The sequence below is a fragment of the Amblyomma americanum genome, chromosome 3 (assembly GCF_052857255.1).
Source record: "Amblyomma americanum isolate KBUSLIRL-KWMA chromosome 3, ASM5285725v1, whole genome shotgun sequence".
Lineage (NCBI taxonomy): Eukaryota > Metazoa > Arthropoda > Arachnida > Ixodida > Ixodidae > Amblyomma > Amblyomma americanum.
Window position 1 is genome coordinate 72,874,131 of NC_135499.1, and position 22,684 is coordinate 72,896,814.

General features: G+C 46.8%; 1 protein-coding gene across 2 annotated transcripts in view; it reads right to left on the reverse strand.

Annotated features, from left to right (window-relative positions):
* The window catches only part of LOC144124666 (uncharacterized), a 43,129-nt gene that overhangs the window by 15,933 nt on the left and 4,512 nt on the right, over nt 1-22,684 (reverse strand). The window contains exons 2-6 of one of the 2 annotated variants that reach the window (XM_077657485.1): nt 18,328-18,535; nt 14,851-14,971; nt 11,277-11,419; nt 3,574-3,679; nt 1,369-1,520 (exon numbers count right to left, since the gene is read on the reverse strand). In XM_077657485.1, the coding sequence (XP_077513611.1) occupies nt 1,369-1,520; nt 3,574-3,679; nt 11,277-11,391 (373 nt within the window). In that variant the 5' untranslated portion in view covers nt 11,392-11,419; nt 14,851-14,971; nt 18,328-18,535. The remainder of the gene's footprint in view (nt 1-1,368; nt 1,521-3,573; nt 3,680-11,276; nt 11,420-14,850; nt 14,972-18,327; nt 18,536-22,684) is intronic. The other variant, XM_077657484.1, reaches the window with a different exon arrangement.

Sequence of the window (22,684 nt, forward strand, 5' to 3'; positions counted from 1 at the left end):
TTGCTCCGCGCTGCTGCTGCCGTGGGCTGCACTTCCGCTTCCGCTGTCACGCTTGTGTGGCTGTAAGCAGGGCGCAGGGAACACTTCCTGGAGTTAATAGAAAATACTTAGAAAGTGTAATCATCTGCATCTTCTTGATAATGGCGCCCGAAGGAGTCCTAAAGGGGCTAGTTCTTAGGCGAGTGACGTCGCCATGATGTGTCGCAACTGAAAACTTGGGGCATTATCCGAGTGAACCTGGCCCAGGAAAGCCGAGAGCGACAAGGAGAGAGCCGTCCCCTAAATGTGCCACGTGGGGCCATGTGATCCAAAAATAATGTTTTTTTTTTCAGCAGGTACTATCGTGGCGAGTTGCCATACTACTACCGTTGCTACGTCTTGGAGAAGAAACAAGAAATGAAGTACTTTTAGACAGCCACGCGCATTATTTGTCATCGCAGTGCCCACGAAGAAGTAGGAGCCACGACTCGATGTTATGGGACGCACCTTGTGTACACTGCGAAAGGAACGGAGCAGAACTTTGGATTTTGCGATAAATGCATATTCTCGCAACTGCGTTTCCTTAGCGGTTCAAGACCAATGGGACGGGGTACTGCAGCTTCAATAAATCAAACTCTAATATCAGGTCAAGTTCAATCTGGTTTCATTCAGGAAGCCACGCACTACGTACTTATGAATTATTCGCCATGGCAATGAGCTGCAGGAATCGTTCATAAACCGCAAACCTCGCTGGTGCGACTCGACGTGGTTGAAATGCGGCACTTTTGATCCCCTGCGCTTTGACTAAGGAAAGCGAACGCTGATGCCTGTATTGACTAAATGCATGCTTCGTGTTTGACCGTGGAAGCATGCTAGATGTCACAGACCCAGAAATTTAAGGATTTATTTATATGAAGTTTAAGTGCAGGTGTGGTAAAGTAAACGAAGCACTCTGGAGTGTTCGTGCGCACGATAATTTTTTCTTTCAAAAGTGCACGCATAGACAGCTCACAACTTGATATGTGCCAGAGCTGCAGCTACGTTCGTATAGCGCTTCGACTTCCGTCAAGCATTCCATGATTTAGACCTCTTTCGGGTATCCAGAAATGGCTGTAGCTTTTTTTGTTTCCGCAGACCAGCCCGTTGCTTTATCGAAAAACAAATCCCTTATTGACCGCGTAGTTTTTTACAGGGTGGTATTACAAACCTAGGGCGCTGTTTCAGGTTTCAGTATATCTGGCTTGCATCGATGGTGCACTCTTGAGCACGAAACAAATGCGGTGTCATGAGCCAATATTAAACGAGTTCCCCAAGCGGTGTTTGGAGCAAAGAACATGATACGAGCACGACGACGGCAGACAACTGCGTTGGAAGGGTTCTCGCACTTACGAGGGGTTGTGGAAGCAGGCGGAGGTCCCTGGCAGCCGTGCCAACTCATGAAAGCGGCGACGGAGCGTTTAGCTAGCGGCTCTCGCTGGATGGGTTGGCGACACATGCTGGACGGGTCAGATAGGCAGCGCACCAGGCCCAGCTCCAGAGTGCTGCGAAAAGGTGCAAGAGCTGACTCGCAGCCCTCACACACAGATCCTTAACTTTCAGGTTTAACCAGTTTTAATGTCCTTTGAGGCTCTAAGAAACCTGATTCTGAGCTTTGGCTTGAAAAGAGTGAATCTTAAGTGATTATCCACTAAGCAAATTGTGCACATCCAGCCTAGCTTTTCACGCCATTTGTAAAGCTTTTGGTTTGGTTTATGGGAGTTTAATTTCCCAAAGCTACTCAGGCTATGAGGGACGTCGTAGAGAAGGGCTGCGGATATTTCGACCACCAAGGGTTCTTTAACGTCCACCCACATCGCAAGTGCACGGGCCTCTAGAAATTCGCCTCCATCGAAATTTGACCGCGGCGGCCGGAATTGTGAAACTCCTTTATAAGACCGATATATTACCCTCCACACCTAAAATGTATTTCAAACATGACTACGGTCATGCAAACTGATGCTACTAGGACTATTGCAGTGAAACACGAAACCATAATTGGTATCATCCTCACTCTTTACTGCTTTTGAAGCAGGTCCATTCTGAAAGCAACCAGCGCGTGCGTGATGTCAGGCTCGGCATCCAACATAGGTGGGGAACATGGAAAGCTTGGCGCAAGTCTAAGAAGTAAACCATTTCAACCACCTGTTTTCCTAAAGCGCAGTTTAGTCGACTGTCATGCTCATAAAAATCACTCCTGCGATGTTAGCCAGGCCACCTAGACCCTGCATGGAAGTATCTTCGAGAACACGAAAATAATTGCATACATCTGTCAAGGGAACACTAAAATGTCATACATCCGACTTGATATTATCATTCTACTCAGCAATATGCAAATATAGCTTGCGGAACAGTGACTGCAAAAATTTGCCTTAGAAGTTCGTTGCTATGGGCTCAGTAAAAAAAAAAAGAATGGGTGCTGCTCACTGCAGGAGTCTTGTGAAATTCAAGTTTTTACAGATTTGTGAAACTTTGTTCTGCTCGCCCTAAATACGGATACAGCCAGGAGCACAGACACAGGACAGAGGAAGGTGACGACGCAGGGCGGTGTCGTCCTGCCTCCTTCCGCTGCTGCAGTGTATAGCCTCGTGATGTCTCACCAACTGGCGTACACATCTACCCTCTTGTGTTACGCATGTAGTACGTCGTTGGCACAGCTCATAAGTATCAGTGGACAATTACAACTGTTCCCGCTTCAAGGACGAGGACAGTTTGTCCTTGGTCACCTCCAACGAGCTATCAAATTGGTTATGTTAAAACCCTTAGATGCCGCTACACGAAAAATCAGCTACTGAATTTTGCTACGATTCTGACTTCGAAATAACGGCGAACAGAAGACAAGGTTTATGAGGCATTGTTCCACAGGGGCATCAGAAACAATGTTTCCACCGCCTCAACATCAGGTTGGCCGAGCTCTACAAAACCATTATTTTGGGCTTCTTTCAACAGGACGCAAGGAGGTTGAGCCGCCGAGATGGCTGAGTGGTTATGGCGCTCGGCTGCTGGCCCGAAAGACGTGGGTTCGATCCCGGCCGCGGCGGTAGAATTTCGATGCGGCGAATTTCTTGAGGTTCGTGTACTGTGCGATGTCAGTGCACGTTAAAGAACCCCAGGTGGTCGGAATTTCCGGAGCCCTTCACTACGGCGTCTCTCATAGCCTGAGTCACTTTGGGACGCTAAACCCCCTTAAACCAAACCAAACCAAAGCAAGGAGATTGAAATTTTTGCGCGCATTGCTTTGGGAAGACGGCGACCCAAAGTTCTCTGAATGCAAAGCAATGTGCAAGATTTCTCTTTGCTGTGGCAGATCTACTGAGCCAAGCAGGAAAGCGGCTAAGAGTTATTGGACGTGTACACGGCAGAGGCATCACAGCAGGAGCAGCAGGTTGAGGAAAGTTGAAGTTGTGTTTAGGGAGTGTTGTTGCGAGTTCAAGAAAAACCCTCTTCAAAGATTATAGTTAGCCAGGCGCCACATTTTTCACTTGGAGTGGCTGACAGAAAGGTGTCGCAAAGAGCGACCGTCCCCTGATGGTATGCCGCTGAGCTTTTGGCTTATACCGGCAGGCAGATGACTCGTTTCTCGTGCTGTAGAACGTCTGCAGGGTCTGGTCCGCGCACTGCCTGATGACCTCCAACGGGCTGCAGTCTCCCTCGACACCGAAGCCTGCATGCATACCCGCAGGCAGCGTGAACAGAGGCTCGCTTTCTCTGCAAATTTGGCACTAAGCACAGAAGCGTGTGTGGACGGAGAAAACCACGTCTATCCGCGACTTGCATGCCCCGTGACCCCTCTTCGTATCAAATGCATACTGCTAGGGCATGTAGTCGTTTATCTTCTGCACTTATAAGCTTTGAGATGTGCTGTTGAACCGAATTTATCTTATGGACGGATAATTTGTTTTGATTTCCGGGCCGCGGCGGTTGCATTTTTATGGCGACTATGTTTAACTGTAAGGTGCGTTACGCTTCACGCTAAATTTGAAAACTTGAACCCCGAGCTCTACGCTACAGAGCGCTGTAAAGAGAAACTTTCGCAAATAAATATACCATTATCTATTTTTGTTGTTTTCCATCCTGAACAGTTTTATTCCTTTGTCATCAATTGCCCGCCAGTAAATTCAAAGATGGTTCTTTGCGTTTCTTCGGAGGGGCACAGGACCTCTCCAAACGTGAATTCGACGGTGTTGAAGGAGCAGACGATGATTGATGCCAGATGATGAAGACAAAGAGAAAATATATTTACAGAATGTACAAGGGCGAACTGCGTTACAAGTTGAGTCACACAGTTAGTCAAACTGTAACTTAAAAGAAAAGATCTCACACAGAGAAACTCGACAAGACCTTACTCATCGACCCGAGGTTAGAGTCTAGGTCTGTACAATTACGTGCCACTGCAAGGAGCCTCTAGCTCAACAAGACAAGACTGCCCTACAATGATTTTACATGCAATGCTAAAGCTTTTTCAAACAAAGAAGTTAGGGCGGGCATATTTCGAGGCCCGCCCTAAGCTTCGATAACCAATGGAGATAGTAGCCACAGCCTCTGAAGGTTGGACCCAACTTTGAGCCCTGGGCTTGGCTAAAAAGAAAAAGAAGCACATACAGAAAACATTCCGAAAACCCTCTCCCTGGTTGGGGGGGGGGGGGGAGTTCTCACCCTTATTGCTTGATGCTTTCCCCCTTCCCTGCCGCACCCGCGCGTCGCCTCTTGAAGGATGAAACGTTTTTTTTAGCTAACTGGTGGGACCACTGATCTACTGGCTCACCGCAGAAATGTCAGACGGCGGAGAACCGCGACGCTTCGGTGCCATCGAGAATGCCAAAAAAAGAAAAAAAAGAGGCCCATCGCGGAATGCGAGGTGGTCCGCATTCTGCCGCAGTGGGTATGCTGCCTAAGACCAAGCGGCGCCACGTGCTCGTTGTGTGCGCCTCGCATGCTTTCTTGGTGCGCTTAACAAAGCAAGGTGTCTTTGGCCGTCAAAGCGGTCAAGCAGCCAGTGCCTTCTGCGCCTTTGCCACTGCTTGCGGGGGTAGGGGAAGGGGGAGGGGAAGGCACGCGGGTAGGGGGGGGGGGGAGCGTAGACTGGAGGCCCGCAGTGACCGCAAGCCAAGGGAATGAAAAAAATGTACGCGTTAGTGAAGCGCGGCCTTACACCGGCCTTGAAAAAAAAAAAGAGATATATGTTGAATTCCAATGGCAGATCGAGAGCGCTCCGCCGGATCACAAACGGAGCGCGTAGTTCAGGCGGAGATCACTCCCTCCCATTTTGCCAATAAAATGCATGCTCTCCCGCGGGGGCACTTCAGCGCAAGAATAGCTCCAAGTTCAGGCAACATGGCGGCGCCCATCGAAGCGCGGCCTCTCGCTTCACCAGCGATTCGTCCTTGCCGCCACTCTGTCTCTCACGTTCACGGCAAACAAAAAGCGCACGAAGCTTTCGCTTTGTGTGATGATGCTCGCCCCACAATATTCTAGTGATGAAACACGCCAAATTTTCAGACTGCTTCCTTATTTACAGAGCTGCTAGGCTTAGATAGTACGCGTCGTCTGACGTCAGAAAGCGCGGGAGGTTCAAACAAGTCAACGATTTTGGTCTAAAAAGCGCTCACAAAGAATTGACCGCGATGGAATTGACATCCTGTTAAGAAAAGTTTTTTGTTTTAACTTGTGCGGACGCGAACAAAACGAAAAATAATTACATTTGGGAGAATTCAATTAAAAAAGTCAAAAATACTGCTTGTACGTTGCCCGGATCACCGCGTAGCCACGACAAGAAGGCAGCGGCCGGTCGTGACCGGAAGCAGACGCGGGAAACTAAAACGTCGCGCGGGGTTCCGGTCAAATCTGCCGATTTCGGCGGAGCAAATATCGCTGCTCCACGGAGCGATCAGGGATCGACGTCTGATCCCGATCTGCCATTGGAACAGACAACTCGCACTCCCATTTTGCCATTGGAATATGATTGCTCCCAACAGAGGAGAAAAGCTTGATCCGGATCTGCCATTGGAATTCAACAATAGAATTTCCAGACTCTAATAGACTGTAGGCTCCGTGCGCTGCAGTTTGATGCGCGCGAATGGCGCCACCTGGTTAGCAGCGGTGGCGAAAGGCGGACGCAGCCGACGCAGCTCTCTGATTCAGTTAGCAGTGAGCGAGGCGAGCGGTGAGGTGTTTCGTTCGAAGGCGAAAGCAAACTTGGATAATTATGGGTGCTCGACCTACTGCTCTGTTTAGCAATGTCACAACAGCTATAAAAACACTGCAGCAAAAGGTACCGAATATATTGTTACGATGAAGTGGCAGTGGAAGACGAAGTGGCCTCTCGCGTGAAAGGACGAACGAAGAAGAGGAGGTTAATGCATCTGGAGGTTCCTCTTTCGAGACTAGGACTGCCTCTGTCTCTTACAGTTCTTCTATCGTTCGGTGCGAGTGCCAAGGGATTCCCGTTAAGCAGTGTATGCGGCTACCTTCACGATTACATAAGTGCAACTAATCGATTATCTTGTTAGCTATACACAAAATTCTTTCGCATGTCCAAAAAAGGCTAGATTGATTCTATTCCGGATGACTCATACCTCTTGAATTCATTTTATTTTTCCCAATTTTTTTTATCTTGATTCAGTCTTCTGACGTTTCCTTCCCCGCGCAAATGCTTCATTGGCATTCTACCCTATACCTTGGCCAATCCCCCCCACGTGGGTATGTGCCATATTACTTGAGGAGAAGAAGAAGAAGAAGAAGCGTTAGTATTCCAATTTTTGTATCCCAACCACACCTTTTTTTGACTAATCACTGGCCACGTTATCAGCTTCCGCAAGTTAGGTTCACGCAGAATCTGTTAGCTCCGCTTCAGGTTGATCTGATCTCCTTGCAACGAGTTGCTGACACGCAGGCTGATCCCGTCTTCTATTACGACTTTATTTTCCCGTCCCATGCGAAGCATATGCCCGCACATACCCTAAATGGTCTTCTTACTGAACACCTACAGAATTTTCCACATCATACTGTTCTCTCCACTGATGCCTCCGGCAGCTGTGAGAAGGCGGCGATTGGCATATATTCGCAGGATCTAGATTGGAGCTACTCCGTTCGTATCCCTGATTATACTCCTATATTCTTCGCAGAGTTTTTGGCCATTGGTTTGGCTCTTCTCAAAATTCCCAGACATGTCGCACGGGTTCTTATTCTCACAGACTGCCTTTCAGTTATTGTCTCTCTCCAAAATTCGGAAAAATCTTTCTTGACTCGTTCACTTAGGTTTTTTGTTCCGAGCACAGTGCGCGAGATCCGTTTGGTCTGGGTACCTGGGCATTCAGGCGTCTATTTTAACGAGGTGGCTGATTTGTTGGCAAGGTCAGCTCTCAGCGCACCTGTAATATGTCCCGTCCCTCACCTCATTCTGTTAGCAGCTTCACGTTTCCAGCGGTTCCAACATATTTCAGCCACTTTGAGTGATCCGTTGCTGAATACCGTGGACTTTCAACACCTAAAGTACCCATGGAATATCCGGTGGTGTAAGTCAAGGCTTTGTGAAGTGTCCATGACGCTCCTGCGATGTAGAATCCCTCACTTAAACTTGTACTTATGCAGGTGCGGGTTCGCTGCGACAAACCTTTGTGTATCATGTGGGCAAGTTGAATCAATCGATCATTTTCTCCTCTCTTGCCGGCGGTTCGCGGTTCAGAGAAAGCAGTATCTGGAGGTTCCTCTTTCGAGACTAGGACTGCCTCTGTCTCTTACAGTTCTTCTATCGTTCGGTGCGAGTGCCAAGGGATTCCCGTTAAGCAGTGTATGCGGCTACCTTCACGATTACATAAGTGCAACTAATCGATTATCTTGTTAGCTATACACAAAATTCTTTCGCATGTCCAAAAAAGGCTAGATTGATTTTATTCCGGATGACTCATACCTCTTGAATTCATTTTATTTTTCCCAATTTTTTTTTTATCTTGATTCAGTCTTCTGACGTTTCCTTCCCCGCGCAAATGCTTCATTGGCATTCTACCCTATACCTTGGCCAATCCCCCCCACGTGGGTATGTGCCATATTACTTGAGGAGAAGAAGAAGAAGAAGCTCCATTGTTCGTGTTGATGCTTCCTGCTAGGAACTCTATATTCTAACCCCCAACACTTGTAATTAAATGTAAATAGTATTTCCCCGTAACAATATTTTAATACTTTCTTTGGACATCGTGCATGCTCGCTCACGCACAGAGGGTCTGCTGGAAATGAGTACACTGTGGAATTAAATTGAGTGTGAAATGGGAAAGGGTTGACACTGAATAGGGTGTTTTGAACGTGCCATCATTGGTAGGAGTTGCTTTAGGTCTTTATGTAGAGGGAAGGAATGCGCTCAGTCAGTCACAGGAAATGGTCTACGGTGAAGTTCTTGGAGCTAGCATCTGAAGTCTGAGTCTTCGTTTGTTATGCTCATCTGTGGTTCAGCGAGTCAATTTTGTTTCTAGTTTTTTGTGCTTGTGTGTATGCTGTGGGAGCGACGTCGTACTTCTGAGTATACTTATGTTGTTTTCACATTGTTTCACCTAAGGTTTGTGTATTTATTTCAATCATTTTATTTCCTACAGTGGTTTAAAATTTTGTATCCTTATTTGTTGCATTTCTGAGATCTCAAATCCTGTTCTGGACGAGGGAAAGTAAAAATAGAGAGTGGTTCAAATTTATCTATATATATTTCTTGGATTTCACAACATCGCTAAACCCTTAATTTCTGGAATTAATATTTTGATTTTAATGAAGTTTACCGTCGCAATGCAACTCAGACTATAAGAGGCGCAAGTAGGAGGTTCCAAATAATTTGAACCACTTGGACTTTTTTAACGTGCACTGACATCGCGCAGTACGCGGGCCTCTTGAATTATGCCTTCATCGAAATGCGACCGCCGCAACCAGGATCGAACCCGAGTCATTTAGGTCAGCAGCTGAGCACGATAACCACTGAGCCACCTCCGCGGCCTTTCTAGAGTTAGGTATTTACCAAAAGCGAAATACGACCGAAATAATTCATGTAATTGGTGCCTTCACGAAATCCCTGAAATGAAAGTCCTCTAACTGTGGAAGATATTTAGCAAGAAACCCATCGTATTTTTGTATGCTTAGAGCTATGCTTCTCTGAGGGGAATACACAAAGTAAAGCAGTGACCATCCTGCAGGATGTAGAGCATTGTAATCTGATATGTGTAGTAAGTGCGTTTTTAGCAATTCTAGCCGACCATTCACATAGTGGACGTCACAGTGGGTGTAAATTAGCTGATTTCATTATCTGAGTCAATCAGAGACTTGTTTCTCAAACTGTAAAGGTACTTAATTAATCTCAATAAGGTCAACTGCGCTGCCAAATATTGCAGTGCCGTCGGGACTGCAACACAATCATGGCTGCTCGGCATCGGTGATCAGCACAACCTGAAAGCAATTGAAACTAAATATAGCAGCGGTGTCGTCAATGCTTCAAATCCGCAGAGAAGCAGGCGTTGATCGCGGTTAGTGCTCGTCTGCTATGCGGCCGGGCTGATGCGAACGCACCGGCATGGAGGAAGGCGCAGGGCCACCACGGCCAGTATCGAGGAGAGCGCGGGCTCTCCCCTCGAGAGACCGGCCATGACTGAGCGTCCGGTTAATGCCGCGAGTGCCGCGATTCGGCGCTGGCGATGTGATCGCTGCTGGCGCCACCATACCAGCGCACGGAGCCCATACTGACTTTTTATAGATGCCTCTCGTTGTCTATAAACTAAAAGTCTTCGATGTATATGAGACTTCCGGGTCAAGTGTACTTAAAGGGACGCAACTTAGTTGCAGCAACCGTTTTACTGGTTTCATTTTTTATGGTCGCCTGTCAGAACCTGCAGTGACGATCTGGACATCCGTGAAGCAAGGCTCGTTTGTCACCGCTACAGTTTGCCCTTTAACGGGAGCTGCTTTTTTTAGTGTTCTGCAAAACAGTTATATCCATAGTTATGCTCTCTTCGCAAAAGAAATGAAAGTTTCTGCCTATACTGATTATCGCCTTATTGAACATTGGTAAGCCCAGAGTTGACAAAACCATGGCGCCGACTGAACTGTTTGGAGCCTTCTCCGGCGCTCAGATGAATGTCTAGGCTTTCGGGTGTGTAGTTCGGCTCATACGGCTTAATGCTACCTCGCTATGCTTTAATTGAAATGTATTGCGTCCCCCCTCCCACCTAAAATATCTTGGTGCTCCGCTTCATGCATTCAAGAGCAAATTACTGGAGGGAGCGCGTCATGGCCACTCAGAATTATGCGCAGAGTTTTATTCCACGCCTCCTTACAATATTTAGTAGAACTCTAGCCTGTAACGTATTTCTGGTAACAAAAACATTTTATGTACTGCAGCTGCTCCAACGCGCTAGACGATATATCCAAAGCTCCCACCGAACATTTGCCCCATTTTTAAGTTCCTCCAGTTACGAGCCGATGCCACACAATAGCCTTTTCTGGCATGATTCTGCTGGTGGACTGGATTTGGTGCACCTCTGTGAGAGACAATCAGTTGCTCGTTCCCTCGTTTTCGTTACAGGTGCGATCCTAATACCAGATCATTATTAGAAGTTAGCTTTATGAACCTTCTTCCCAACTTCCCCAGTCAACTCTGGATCGCCCCTGACTATTTTCTTGTCGACTGCGATTGCATTAGAAGTGACCCCGCTGATAGAATGCACAGGTCCAAGGGGTGGTCGCGCCCAGCTCGTACCATATCGTCACAGAGGATGGCAGAGAACTGTGCAGAGAGCGACGTCTCCTACTATCGCAACAAAGATACCAACCAAAACAATTTCCAGAGGAGACTCGCCTGGTCCAAGAAGGCACTCGTGCTATAGCGAGTCAACCAGCACTATATATCGTGCGCCGAATTTCAAGCTCTGGACACGAGCAAACCAACAAATCCACCTGACGGTGATGCACAATGCCCGTTCCCGCCAATCAGCACGAGGGGTCCAAGACATTCTTCCAGGACGCGACGCTCGAGTCAAAAGTTAATATTTGACGTTTTTTTTTTCAAGACAAATGTGTAATTCGAATGGCAGGCTTCCTCAATAGCTGAAGGAAGGTGCAGCAGTGCCTGTGATCGAGCATTAACCATGTACATCTGGCAGTATGTAAGCTATACATTTACACTGTCAAAATAAATCCAGATATTTTCAATGCCGCGGTAACCCGAGTGCCTTGTTATTCCTGCAGCCGGCACTGGAGTATGGCAAGAGAGGCCCCGTCTCCGACGTGCTTACTTTTGAGCAGCTTCAGCTCCGGGTCGTTGCAAAGCTCGGCGCTCACTTGCCGGTAGAGGTCCTCCATCCTCCCGACCAGCTCGTCCTCGCGGCAGGCCTTGGTCTCCGGCTTCATGAAGCACGACGAGTACTCCCAGTAGTGGCTGCGAGAAACGCGCAAGCGCCAAGCTCACGGTGCCTCTGTCCGCGTTACTGCCAAAACTGCGCAGATTACTAGCTAAAGGGAAAATAAGCGCCCACACTGTCGAATATGCGGGGCTAAAAAAATTCCGCAACGCACTCTCTGTAACCGCCTGGGCCTGCCCTTAGCATAGTTGCCATAGTTTTGAGCACGAATTAGTTTTAGCTTCCATACTCGGGAAACTTAGAGAAACATCGCTTCTAGATCGCGGTGAGAACGTATTTGCGAAAGGGCACTGAGGCAGCAAACGAAATAGCAGCTGTGCATATCGCATAGCTTGCAGATACATTCGAACCTTCTTCACGAAATCTGATGCATCCCAAGTGGTTAAAGATTTGCTTCCGAAGAAATGTATCAACTCTGGAGCTTGCCGACACATCTCTACCGATTCCTTTACTCAATTTACCCACATCTCGGATCAAGATTCCCACACAGAATTCCTCGCCATCTGGAAACACTTTTCACCGACTTCGCCTGAAGGCTGCATTTACAAACGGCTTGCGATACCGTTTCGGTCAAATGAACAGTCCGCTTTGTGAAAACTGCGGCTCGATCGAAACTCTGGAACATATCCTGCTTGACTGCCCTGCGTTTGCTGACAAGTGTGCGTATTGTGAACGTCGCATGGAGCTCTCCACAATGCCTCTAACAATGGACAGTGTTTTAGGTCCCTTAGTCTGAGCTAGGCAACAGAGACATGCAAAGAACTTTTTATTTGCATATTTAAAGGACATTGGACTTCTTCACAAGCTGTAATTTCACCTTGCATGTTATCCTCATACATTCTTCACACAGTGAACATTGTGAGCCCATTTGTCGGGCTATGCACTTCATCATTTCATCATTTCATCATCATCATCATCATCATCATCATCATCATCATCATCATCATCATCATCATCATCAGCCTGACTACACCCTCTGCAGGGCAAACGCCTCTTCCATGTCTCTCCAATGAGCCCTATCCTTTGTGAGCTGCGCCCACCGTATGCCTGCAAACTTCTCACGCTCATCCGCCCACCTAAATTTCTGCCGCCCGCTGCTACGCTTGCCTTCTCTTGTAATCCACTCCGTTACCCTTAAGGACCAGCAGTTATCTAGCCTTCGCAGTACATGCCCTGCCCCATTTCTTCCTCTTGATTTCGGCTAGGATGTCATTAACACGCGTTTGTTCCCTCACCCACTCTGCCCGCTTGCGGTCTCTTAACGTTACACTTATCATTTTTGCGTTGTCCTGAACTTAAACTGAACTCTTCTCGGTAATAATAATAATAATTGATTTTGGGGGAAAGGAAATGGCGCAGTATTTGTGTCATATATCGTTGGACACCTGAACCGCGTCGTAAGGGAAGGGATAAGGGAGGGAGTTAAAGAAGAGAGGAAGAAAGGGGTGCCATAGTGGAGGGCTCCGGAATAATTTCGACCACCTGGGGATCTTTAACGTGCACTGACATCGCACAGCACACGGGCGCCTTAGCGTTTTGCATCCATAAAAACGCAGCCGCCGCGGTCGGGTTCTAACCCGGAAACTCTGGATCAGTAGTCGAGCGCCCTAACCACTGAGCCGCCACGGCGGGTACTCTTCTCGGTAGCCTCCACGTTTCTGCACCGTAGGTGAGTACCGATAAGATACAGCTGTTGTACACTTTTCTCTTGAGGGATATTGGTAACCTGCCATTTATGATCCGAGAGAACCTGCCATATGCGCTCTACCCCATTCTTATCCTTCTAGTTATTTCCCTCTCATGATCCGGATCAGCTGTCACTACTAGCCCTAAATAGACTTATTCATTTACCACTTGCAGCACCTCGCTGCCAATTGTGAACTGCTGCTCTCTTGCTAGCCTGTTGAGCCTTACTTTTGTATTCGCCATGTTTATTTTTAGACCCACCGTTCTGCTCTGCCTGTCTACGCCATTGATCATGTTTTGCAATTATTTCACATTCAACATAATTACTCGCCGATGCAGCTTAGTACGCATTTAATGCTGCATTTTATCTTCGGCCTTTTATTTGTTTTATTTTATCTGTTCCACACCGCTCTCCTCCCGCCTTTACCTCCCAAATTCCCTTCCCCGCGCAGAGTAGCATGCCAGCGATTTTTAAATGCCAGCTAAATTATCCCTTAAAAGGACGTCTCTCTCTCTCTCTCTCACTCATATCGCATTTCGTGGAAACAAACTGCACGCTAATAATTGAGAGAAAGAAAGAGAAATCATGATTCACTTGCGCGTCAAAGTAAGATCGCGTTGTTTAGAGGTTTGGAATGGCGAATTATTGCTGTGTCCTTTGCAGGTTTTACAGGGTTTAGACACACCCATGTTTGCCCCAACTTCCCGCACCACTTGAAGAAACTGCAGTCATCGTCTTTAAGAGCAACACAGCTCCAACCTCTCCCAGAATTAAAACGTACGCTGCGCTCTTTCTGCGAAAGTATGCTACTAACTTGCACCTCATGGGGTTGGAAAAAGAGATGGACTTGTACTGGGGTATCCTCATGTATCCAAAGAGTCAGTCAGTCCAGCTGCGAACCTTAAAGAACCTTGAAGAAAGGCAGCGCCGGTGTGGGCGCTGCCTGCGAGCGGAATTAGTGGCGATTGGATGCCATCAACTACCCTGAGAGACGCGCACGGTAACGGTCACTTCTGCGTTGTTCGTTCCGAGCGCTCATTTATGTCTGACTTCGCTGGGTTATGACGTGGTGTTGGTGTTTAGTGAAGTGAAAAGAAACGTCACATGCCACAAGGTTAAGGCCGGACGGCGCAGCGGTCACTAAGAGCTGGGCGGTGTCACCCCTTTTAACAAACGAAGTTGCAGTCGGAAAACGGGCCCCCTACTGCTTCCATCGGGTTTCTCAGTACGCGGAAAGAAAAAGTATCGGGTCATTTTTCTACACACATAACGTACTGTTCGGTCATCGTGTCGTCAACATGTATACCGAGCTTCCCGGCGCTCCTGGTACATTCGTTTGACTTTGCAATCCTCGCCTTTTTGGTTTACTGGAGCCAATAAGCCTTAATTTTATTTAATAATAATAACAGACCTTAAGAGCAAAATAATAAAAACAGCTCTTGTCAGGAATCCTCTGCACACTTCTTTTATCCATTGCCCGAAATTCTGCTTACAAACCAAGCTGGCCGGCCTGCCAGAGCGCACGAAATCTTCCCACGAAATGCGTGCCATCAGTTAAGCGTTCTGACCTTCCCATGTGGATTTGAGATGCGCGATAAGGGGAGCTGACAGGGCCAAGGGCGAACGGTAGACTGGGTGCTTCTCTGGCATTTTGACGGAGGAGAGTGAGGGGAGTTAGGCTGCGTGGAGCACCAAGCCCAGGTGACCCATGTGAAGGGAACGCGGGCATCAGTACTTCATCCCTTCTGCATGGTTCCCTACCTGCAGAAGGCTTCCGCGGCGTCACCATGCGCTGAGTTGACGGCGAAGAAGAGTGGAACGCTTTCCAGGATGTTCTCGTAGCAAGTGCGCACCTTGGCTAAGTCGCAGGCTTCGATGCCGCCTGAAAAAAGCAAGTTCACGTAACTGGCCACGAAAGTAGTCACAGTTCAAGAACGCTGGCTGCCTGTCATGTATGTGGCATATGTCGCGAGTGGCCAGCACCTGTTTACCGTGCGATAATGCAGCGGCTTTAACAACAACGATTTTATTTGCATCATGAATACACGACGCTGGAGGCCTGCAGAAAAAGTTGCCACATTGATAGCTTTATACCTGAGTTTATGGCGCGTTCATGGTTTAGGCAACATTGTGTTGCGTAGTGATTTCCAACATTACAGAAGTATTTTGAGGCATCTTCCAACCACGTCTCTCTCTTACAACCGCCAGAATGCGCACGTACGAAAGCAACTCAAGACGCGCAAGCTCAGCCTTAACCTGTGAATATTTCAGTGCGAGAGCACTACTTCATTGGCAGTTCTGAAGAAGCCGATGGGTCTCTGAAGCTTCGACCCTTGACCCTTGACCTTTTAGATGAAATGACTTGGATACAGTGAGGCTAGGAGAGGTCACGTGGTATGAAAGTTTAAGAGAAATTGTCTTTGAGATGTGGTGGCTACTGTATGGTCTCCCGGTATGAATAGTTCAAATGAGATTGGCGACTGTGTGCCAAAGTTGCCGCCAAGCGAATTCGAAGCAGAATGTAAGGCGATGTCTAGATAAGAGTCAAGCGAATTCGAAGGAGAAGTTAGGGATGTGTGCAAGCAATAGTCAAGCTAATTCTAAACCAAGCGCTTTCGCTCGTCATACTCGGTTTAACGGCCTTAAAACTTCCATTTCTTTTTATTTGGCTCAGTTCAGTTCACTTTATTCCTTGTTTAAATGAAACTGGAAGACGAGGTAAATAGCCTAAAGCCTGGCTGGGCCTCAACTGCCTCGTCTCCAATGACATGGACTGGAATTTAAATATTTGCAGTGGTGACAGCGATGTGTAATTAGCAGAAATGTCGCGGCAGCGCACGGCTAACCTGAGCAACTCACAAAATACTTTTGAACACCACATTAACAGCAGAGATGAGCCGTCGTAGTTTATAAAATTCGTGGGGTCCTCTCAGTCGTTCGCACTTCGACGCAGTATCTCTCCACTATCGGCTCACTTGCCTCAAAAAGCGTTACACTCCTGTCTTACCTCTTGACGGGGTGCGTCAGACGAGTATGTCGGGTTTTCCTTCACTCTCTGCAGAGGCCATTCAGACCCCTTTCGTACTCTGTCGATCCATCAACCCCTTAGTTCTCCCCCCCCCCCCCCCCCTCCTAATCCCTTCTCCGCGTTCATCCACGCGCTGCAATGCTCTGCAATGCGCTGTAATGCCTACCCCTGCAGCCTGGCTCATTTGCCGCGACACCACTTATCTTGGTGAACAGTTGCGTGAGCCAGTCGAATTTCCTTTCCTTACCAAACCAGATTCTCTCTCTCACCCTTTGCGAGGGAAGAGGCAAAGAACGTGGGCACAGCGCGTCATACGTGCCGTCTGAACAGCGCCAGGTGTTAGGTTTTACCTGTCGCCCGGGCACAACGGCCACGATAGCGAAGCACGAATAGCGCTACACTATTTCCGCTACTGGAGAACTTTGCAAAGCAGGGTCGCCATACTTATGCCCACTTTAAAGACAGCGTGCCTCTGTGCGGGCGAGGAAGCTGCGACACAAAATAAAGCAAAATAACAAAGGGAAAGCACTTCTAACCCATCCTTCGCAAAAATATACAAGAAAGGTACCTGAAACACTTGTTCCAATTTGAAAATAATGCCTTGGAGCCAAAGTTATTGGGGATGCATCGCGGACGCATTGAAGCACAGATGAGACGCACCTCCTGCCAATCAGCATGGTGGTCGAATTCAATGCACTGCAAAGATTTTAGTCACCGGCCTGTACTTGCAGACTGGCTGCCTTCTGTGGGAAGGCGAGTAGGTTTTGGTTTGAATTTTACCGCCTTTTGCGGGGGGGGGGGGGGGGGGGGGGGCTTGGCTTTAACGTTTGCGAAGATTATCATAGCTGAATACATATAGGAACGTAATTAGGGCCCCTATGAGAGCCTTAGACAGTTGTAGGACCTCTTGCGAATATTAAACGATATTTGCGCTCGTTTATTTCACAATACGTTGCAGAAGGTAACTTCAATAGCTCTGGTAACTGCCTTAGATACACCTTCGAAGCTCCTAAGTTTTAATCTACCTAAGCGATACCTACATATTCAGGAAATAGCACTACCAGCGTAGTAAGTACACAAAAGTACTATTTAGTTTCTAGATACCGATCTATGCGTATTTCGACCACAAGGAGATACGCTGTGTTTTGAATCGGCTGTCAAAGATGGTGTTTGAACGACTTGAAGTAGTTGCATATGATCACGTGATTCTATCAAAATACACCGACAGGCTTACTTCGGCCAGCCTTCTGCTCAAGTGCAGCTCTTGAAAGGAGCACCATACCTTCCTTCCCTTTCAGAGAGAGGCATAAATGTCAACAACATTGGCGGCGTTGTCGTGCGCCTTCACTGAAAGCCACTGCTTTCACTCGCTGGCCGGTCGTGATGCTGTCCAGGTGAAGATGGTCATAAATGCCGTTAGCAGACTCGAGTATCGAACTTTAAGCACGTATAATTAACTTATTAACGGAACGACCTCATTAACCATTAGTGACCGAGTAGATTTTAAGGCCGCACATCGTAATATGGCAAAGTGGTGCAAAAAATGCAAATGGATCTCAACATGAAAAAGAAAAAAACTCATTTTCTAGTACAGTTGTAAAGAACTGCCTGATTTAGTGCAATATTCGTACAATATTAATGAACAACTCACCCAAGTTCACAAACATAAATACCTCGGCTTATAGGGTTTTGAGAGGGGCCTTGCAAGCTGGCATTACTACATGAATTATTTGAAGACGCTCTTCTTGTTTAGGAGACGCTTTCTAAGAAGTGCCATTATAAACGAAGCTATTAGCCTACAATGCGTTTACGCGGTCAAATTTTGGATATACTAGCACAGCCATTTTGATTATGGTAGCACAATAGAAAACTAGACGGAACGCAATTACGGGTAATTGGGTTACCTTTAGCAAATACATGGGAAATGATTCGCCATCTCCGGTAATTAAGCAAGCCGGCGTACTTAGCTTACAAAACCGTGTTATGCTATGGTGGCTGAAGTTCTGTCCTGATTAGTACACACTGAACATATATACTTCAGCACGCATCTGCATGCGAGAAGCTAAGTTCACCAGCAATAATCACACTTTGACTGATACCGACTATCCATTCCAAACACATTCTTTTAAGTATTCCTATCCAACACTTAAAAAAAGAGAATGAAATCATTTTGATCCTTGGATCAGTAACAACAGTTCATTTTCGCTCACGAGCGTCGTGATCACACTCATGATTATGGCTGGAGAGGGGCACCCGGACTAATCCGCGTGCTTTGCCCAAGACCGTCTGTGGTGCTGCTGACTCTTTTTTCACTGTTACTGCTTTGTTCTGGGGATGTCGAGGCAAACCCTGGTCCAAAGATGGACGACGTTTTAGCTCTTATCAGTGAATGCCATAGTGAAACCACAGCCACCCTAGCTGCAATCAAAAAAGACAATCAGCATAAAAACGCGGGTTAAAAACATTGAACAGAACATCGGAAGTGTCCCCGAAATTGGGAACAATGTCGAGGCGGTGAAGTTGGGCATTGAAAAAACAAGTGAAGAGCTGGCAGATGTAGTAGACGACATGAATAACCGCATGAGACGAAACAATCTGCTCATCAAAGGCCTCCCCGAAGAACAGTAGGGTTTTGCCGAATCTGAACGTATTGTGAAGAATTTCTTCTCCACCCACCTCGATTTAAACGTCACTGACATCGAACGTGCTCATCGTATAGGACAGCGCCGCCCAGGAATTAACAGGCCATTAATTGTGAAATTTCTCAACTTTAAAACAAAAACAGAAGCTTTGCGCAACGCTCACAAACTGAAGGACTTGGAATCAATGACAGTATGGCTGGAGGAGGATTTCTCTCCCAAGATTCAGCTAGCGCGCAAGAAGTTGCGAGACTTCGTCAAGGCAAATCGGGACGAAAGGGAACGTTTCCGCATACGCTTCAACAAATTGCATTTTAGGGGGAGCACCTTTATGTATGATGCAGCTACTAGCAGTGTCGTAGAAATACGCCTAAATAGGCCGAGCACAGAACGAGACAAACTAGCCTCGGCCGAAACCAGCCAAACCAACTCTCAGCCAAGCGAAGAACAACCAAACAAAATTTCAGACTGCGGGGCGGCCGGACGGCGGGGCGGCCGAAAACGTCGGCGAAGCTCGTTTTAAAGGACGACCAGGTGGGAAGATCGGCCTCATGGTTGCGAAACCATAGGTTGGCAACGTCCGTTAGGTAGAAGAGGACGTTGCTAAGTTTCACGGAATCGTCCCACCGATTGTAACTGCTGATGCGCTCATAGGAGGCCAGCCAATCGTCGACGTCTTGGTCATCGGTGCCACTAAATGGAGAAGGGTCACGCTGGCGCTGCACCCCGTGACAGAGTACGGTGGCAGGGATGGGCTGCGATGGTTCACTCGGACCTTCCGGCATGGTGGCGGAGACGAGGAGCGTGCCACTTCGAAGTTCCAGGATGAGGACCGGGACGGGAACCGAGGCACCTCCACCAAGTGTCAAGGCGTTTATTCGAAGCACAGGTCGGTTGGTCTTGGTTGACCGGCGACACGACGGGCACACTCACAGGCGTCGTTCGAAAAAACCCAGCTGCACTTCGTCTGCTTCTTCGTTGTCCCGCTTGAACTCGTCCGCTTCTTCGCTACGCTGCGCCTGTCGGTCCCATTGCACTATTGACACAGGACTGGAAATGATTTGGGTCTCGGCACATGTTGGAACTAGAAAAATTATCTTAGGAGTTCTTTACAGACCTCCTGACTCTGCATCTGATTTTACTGATTCCCTGAATGAAGCCTTAGAGCAGATAACACTTAAACATCCCAAATAAATTCTTGTCCTGTGCGGAGATTTCAACTATCCTTCTATCAACTGGTAGGATTATTCTGTCAGCCATCATAATAACCGAGCCGAATGTATTTGCTTTCTCAATCTGTTGCAACTTTATCAGCTAACTCAGCTGGTTCGTGAACCCACACGCGGCGATAATACCTTAGATCTAGTTTTCACCAACCATCCTGACCATGCGTCTGCTTCTGTGCTGGAGGAAATCAGCGACCACAAGATTATTCATTGCCGCTTCAGCTTGCCTCGCCCTGATAACGCAAGGATCAGCAAAGAGATACTGGATTACGCACGTGCAGATATACCTAAAATGAATAGCATCCTAACAAGCTTTGCAGCTTATTTCCGCCACGACTTCACTAAACGTACTACGAATGAAAACTGGTGCTTATTTCGTGATGAATTAAAAGAACTTGCGAAGATATGCGTTCCCAAATTCACAATCTCAAACCGAATAAATGATCCCTGGTTCACTAATGAATGCAAAAGGTACTTAAGCAGAAAAAAGAGGGGATACAGAAGAGCTTCAAGAACCAATGCACCACTCGACTGGATGAAATATAAGGAAATTGCTGCGCTTACTGAAAGAAAACTCGAAGACGAGAAACAAAAATTCTATAACCACACACTTCCGAAACTATTAAAAAGTGATCCCAACAAGTTTTGGCGCACTGTAAATCCTAAAAGCAGCAACATTTTACCAGCACTAACTACAGGAGAGGGCTCGCCCTTACCGTTAGACGAGTGCGCCGAAATCTTCAACAAATCTTTTAGTGACATGTTCACAAATGAACTCCCCACTGATAATATACCGCCCATTTCTCCAACATACATACGGTTTCAATTTGCACCTATTACTTTCACATCTAACGGCGTCGCCCGCGCAATCGACAAGCTAGAACTAAAAAAGGCCCCAGGACCCGATGGGATCAGTACAAAGATTCTGAAACTAACATGTCAAGAATCATCTGGTTTGCTCGCGCTGATATTTCAACAATCTCTGGATACAGGACAGCTCCCGGACGACTGGAAACAAGCACACATCATTCCCGTACACAAATCAGGAAGTAACACCGATCCAAACAACTTCAGGTCTATCTCACTTACTTGTATCTGCTGCAAACTACTAGAGCATATCTTCTTTTCCCACATCACGAACCATCTGAACCTAAATAACTTACTTCTCGAGAACCAGCACGGATTCCGGCAAAACCGATCATGCCAGTCGCAACTCTTTGAGCTTATGACTGACCTTCATCGATCCCTACACATGTCTCATCTCACAGACGCCATTTTCATTGACTTTACAAAAGCTTTTGACCGTGTTGCCCACAAACGCTTACTGCTAAAGACCCGAAATTTACAGCTCGACGACAAAACAACTACATGGATCGAGCAATTCCTAACCGATCGTTACCAGTCGGTCAAAATTGAGAACCTCATTTCTAAACCCACTCGCGTATTATCCGGTGTCCCACAGGGCTCAGTATTAGGGCCATTCCTTTTTCTAACTTATATAAACGACATAGCCTCTAATATTACTTCATCAATACGGCTTTTCGCAGACGACTGCGTAATATACAGGCAGATAACCACCCCGACTGATGCACTAGCTCTCCAATCAGATCTAACAGAACTAACTGAATGGTGTTCAACGTGGCAGATGGATAATAATATCAGTAAAACTAAGCATGTAAGATTCTCTAGCGTAGCAGAAACATCACAGAATAATTACCGGTTAAATAATAGTGGAATTGATTCTGTGTCGTGTATAAAATATCTGGGAGTGTTTTTCAGTCAGAACTTAACCTGGGATGCTCACATTGAATACATAACTAATAAATCCTTTAAAAAAATTGGTCTCTTGAAACGCCGTTTACCCCTTGCGAACGCTGAAAAACGGCACAGCGCTTATACAACGCTTATCAGATCATCTGTTGAATACGCTTCTGTTATATGGAACCCCTCCCACGCGATTCTTACAAATGCTCTAGAAGCAGTACAAAATAATGCCGTCAGATTCATACTGTCATCCTACTCACGTCATCAAAGCGTATCAGCAATGAAGCAAGCCATGAATCTTCAACCTCTTGCTACACGTAGAAAGTTCGCCCGGTTGTCATTATTTCACACCTTATACTATAGCGAAACGCCATTCTCCCGAAATCATATCTTTCCTGCACCTCATTGTTCAGCTCACCTGGATCATGCGCATAAGGTACGTCCGATTTTCGCTCGCACACTAAAATATCAGAAGTCACCGCTGGTTTTGTCAATAAATGAATGGAACTCATTGCCACCCAGCATTGTCGGCCATACTGAATTATCATCTTTTCAAACAGCTTTACTAACATTTCTGAACACGGAAAATGCGTCATAGAGTGCTGAATGATTTACCGTGTCCGTGACTTTTGGCGGTCCTTTTTTGCTTTGCCATTTCTTGTGTGCTGAACAGCTCCGGAGCCTCTTTTATGTGCCATTGTATTTTTAGTTACTTATTTTGCCCTAATTATTACTCACTTGTTTGAACGTGTTGAATTTTGTGGTTTCAATATGTTATACTGCACTTAACCAAATGTTACCCAAACTCTGCCCTCTGTATATTTACCATCATTTGTTTTGAGTTGATTTGTTATGTGTGCTTTCTTTTCATCATTCCCCCCCTATGTAATGCCCTCTTCTGGGTCTTTAGGGTAAATAAATAAATAAATAAATAAACA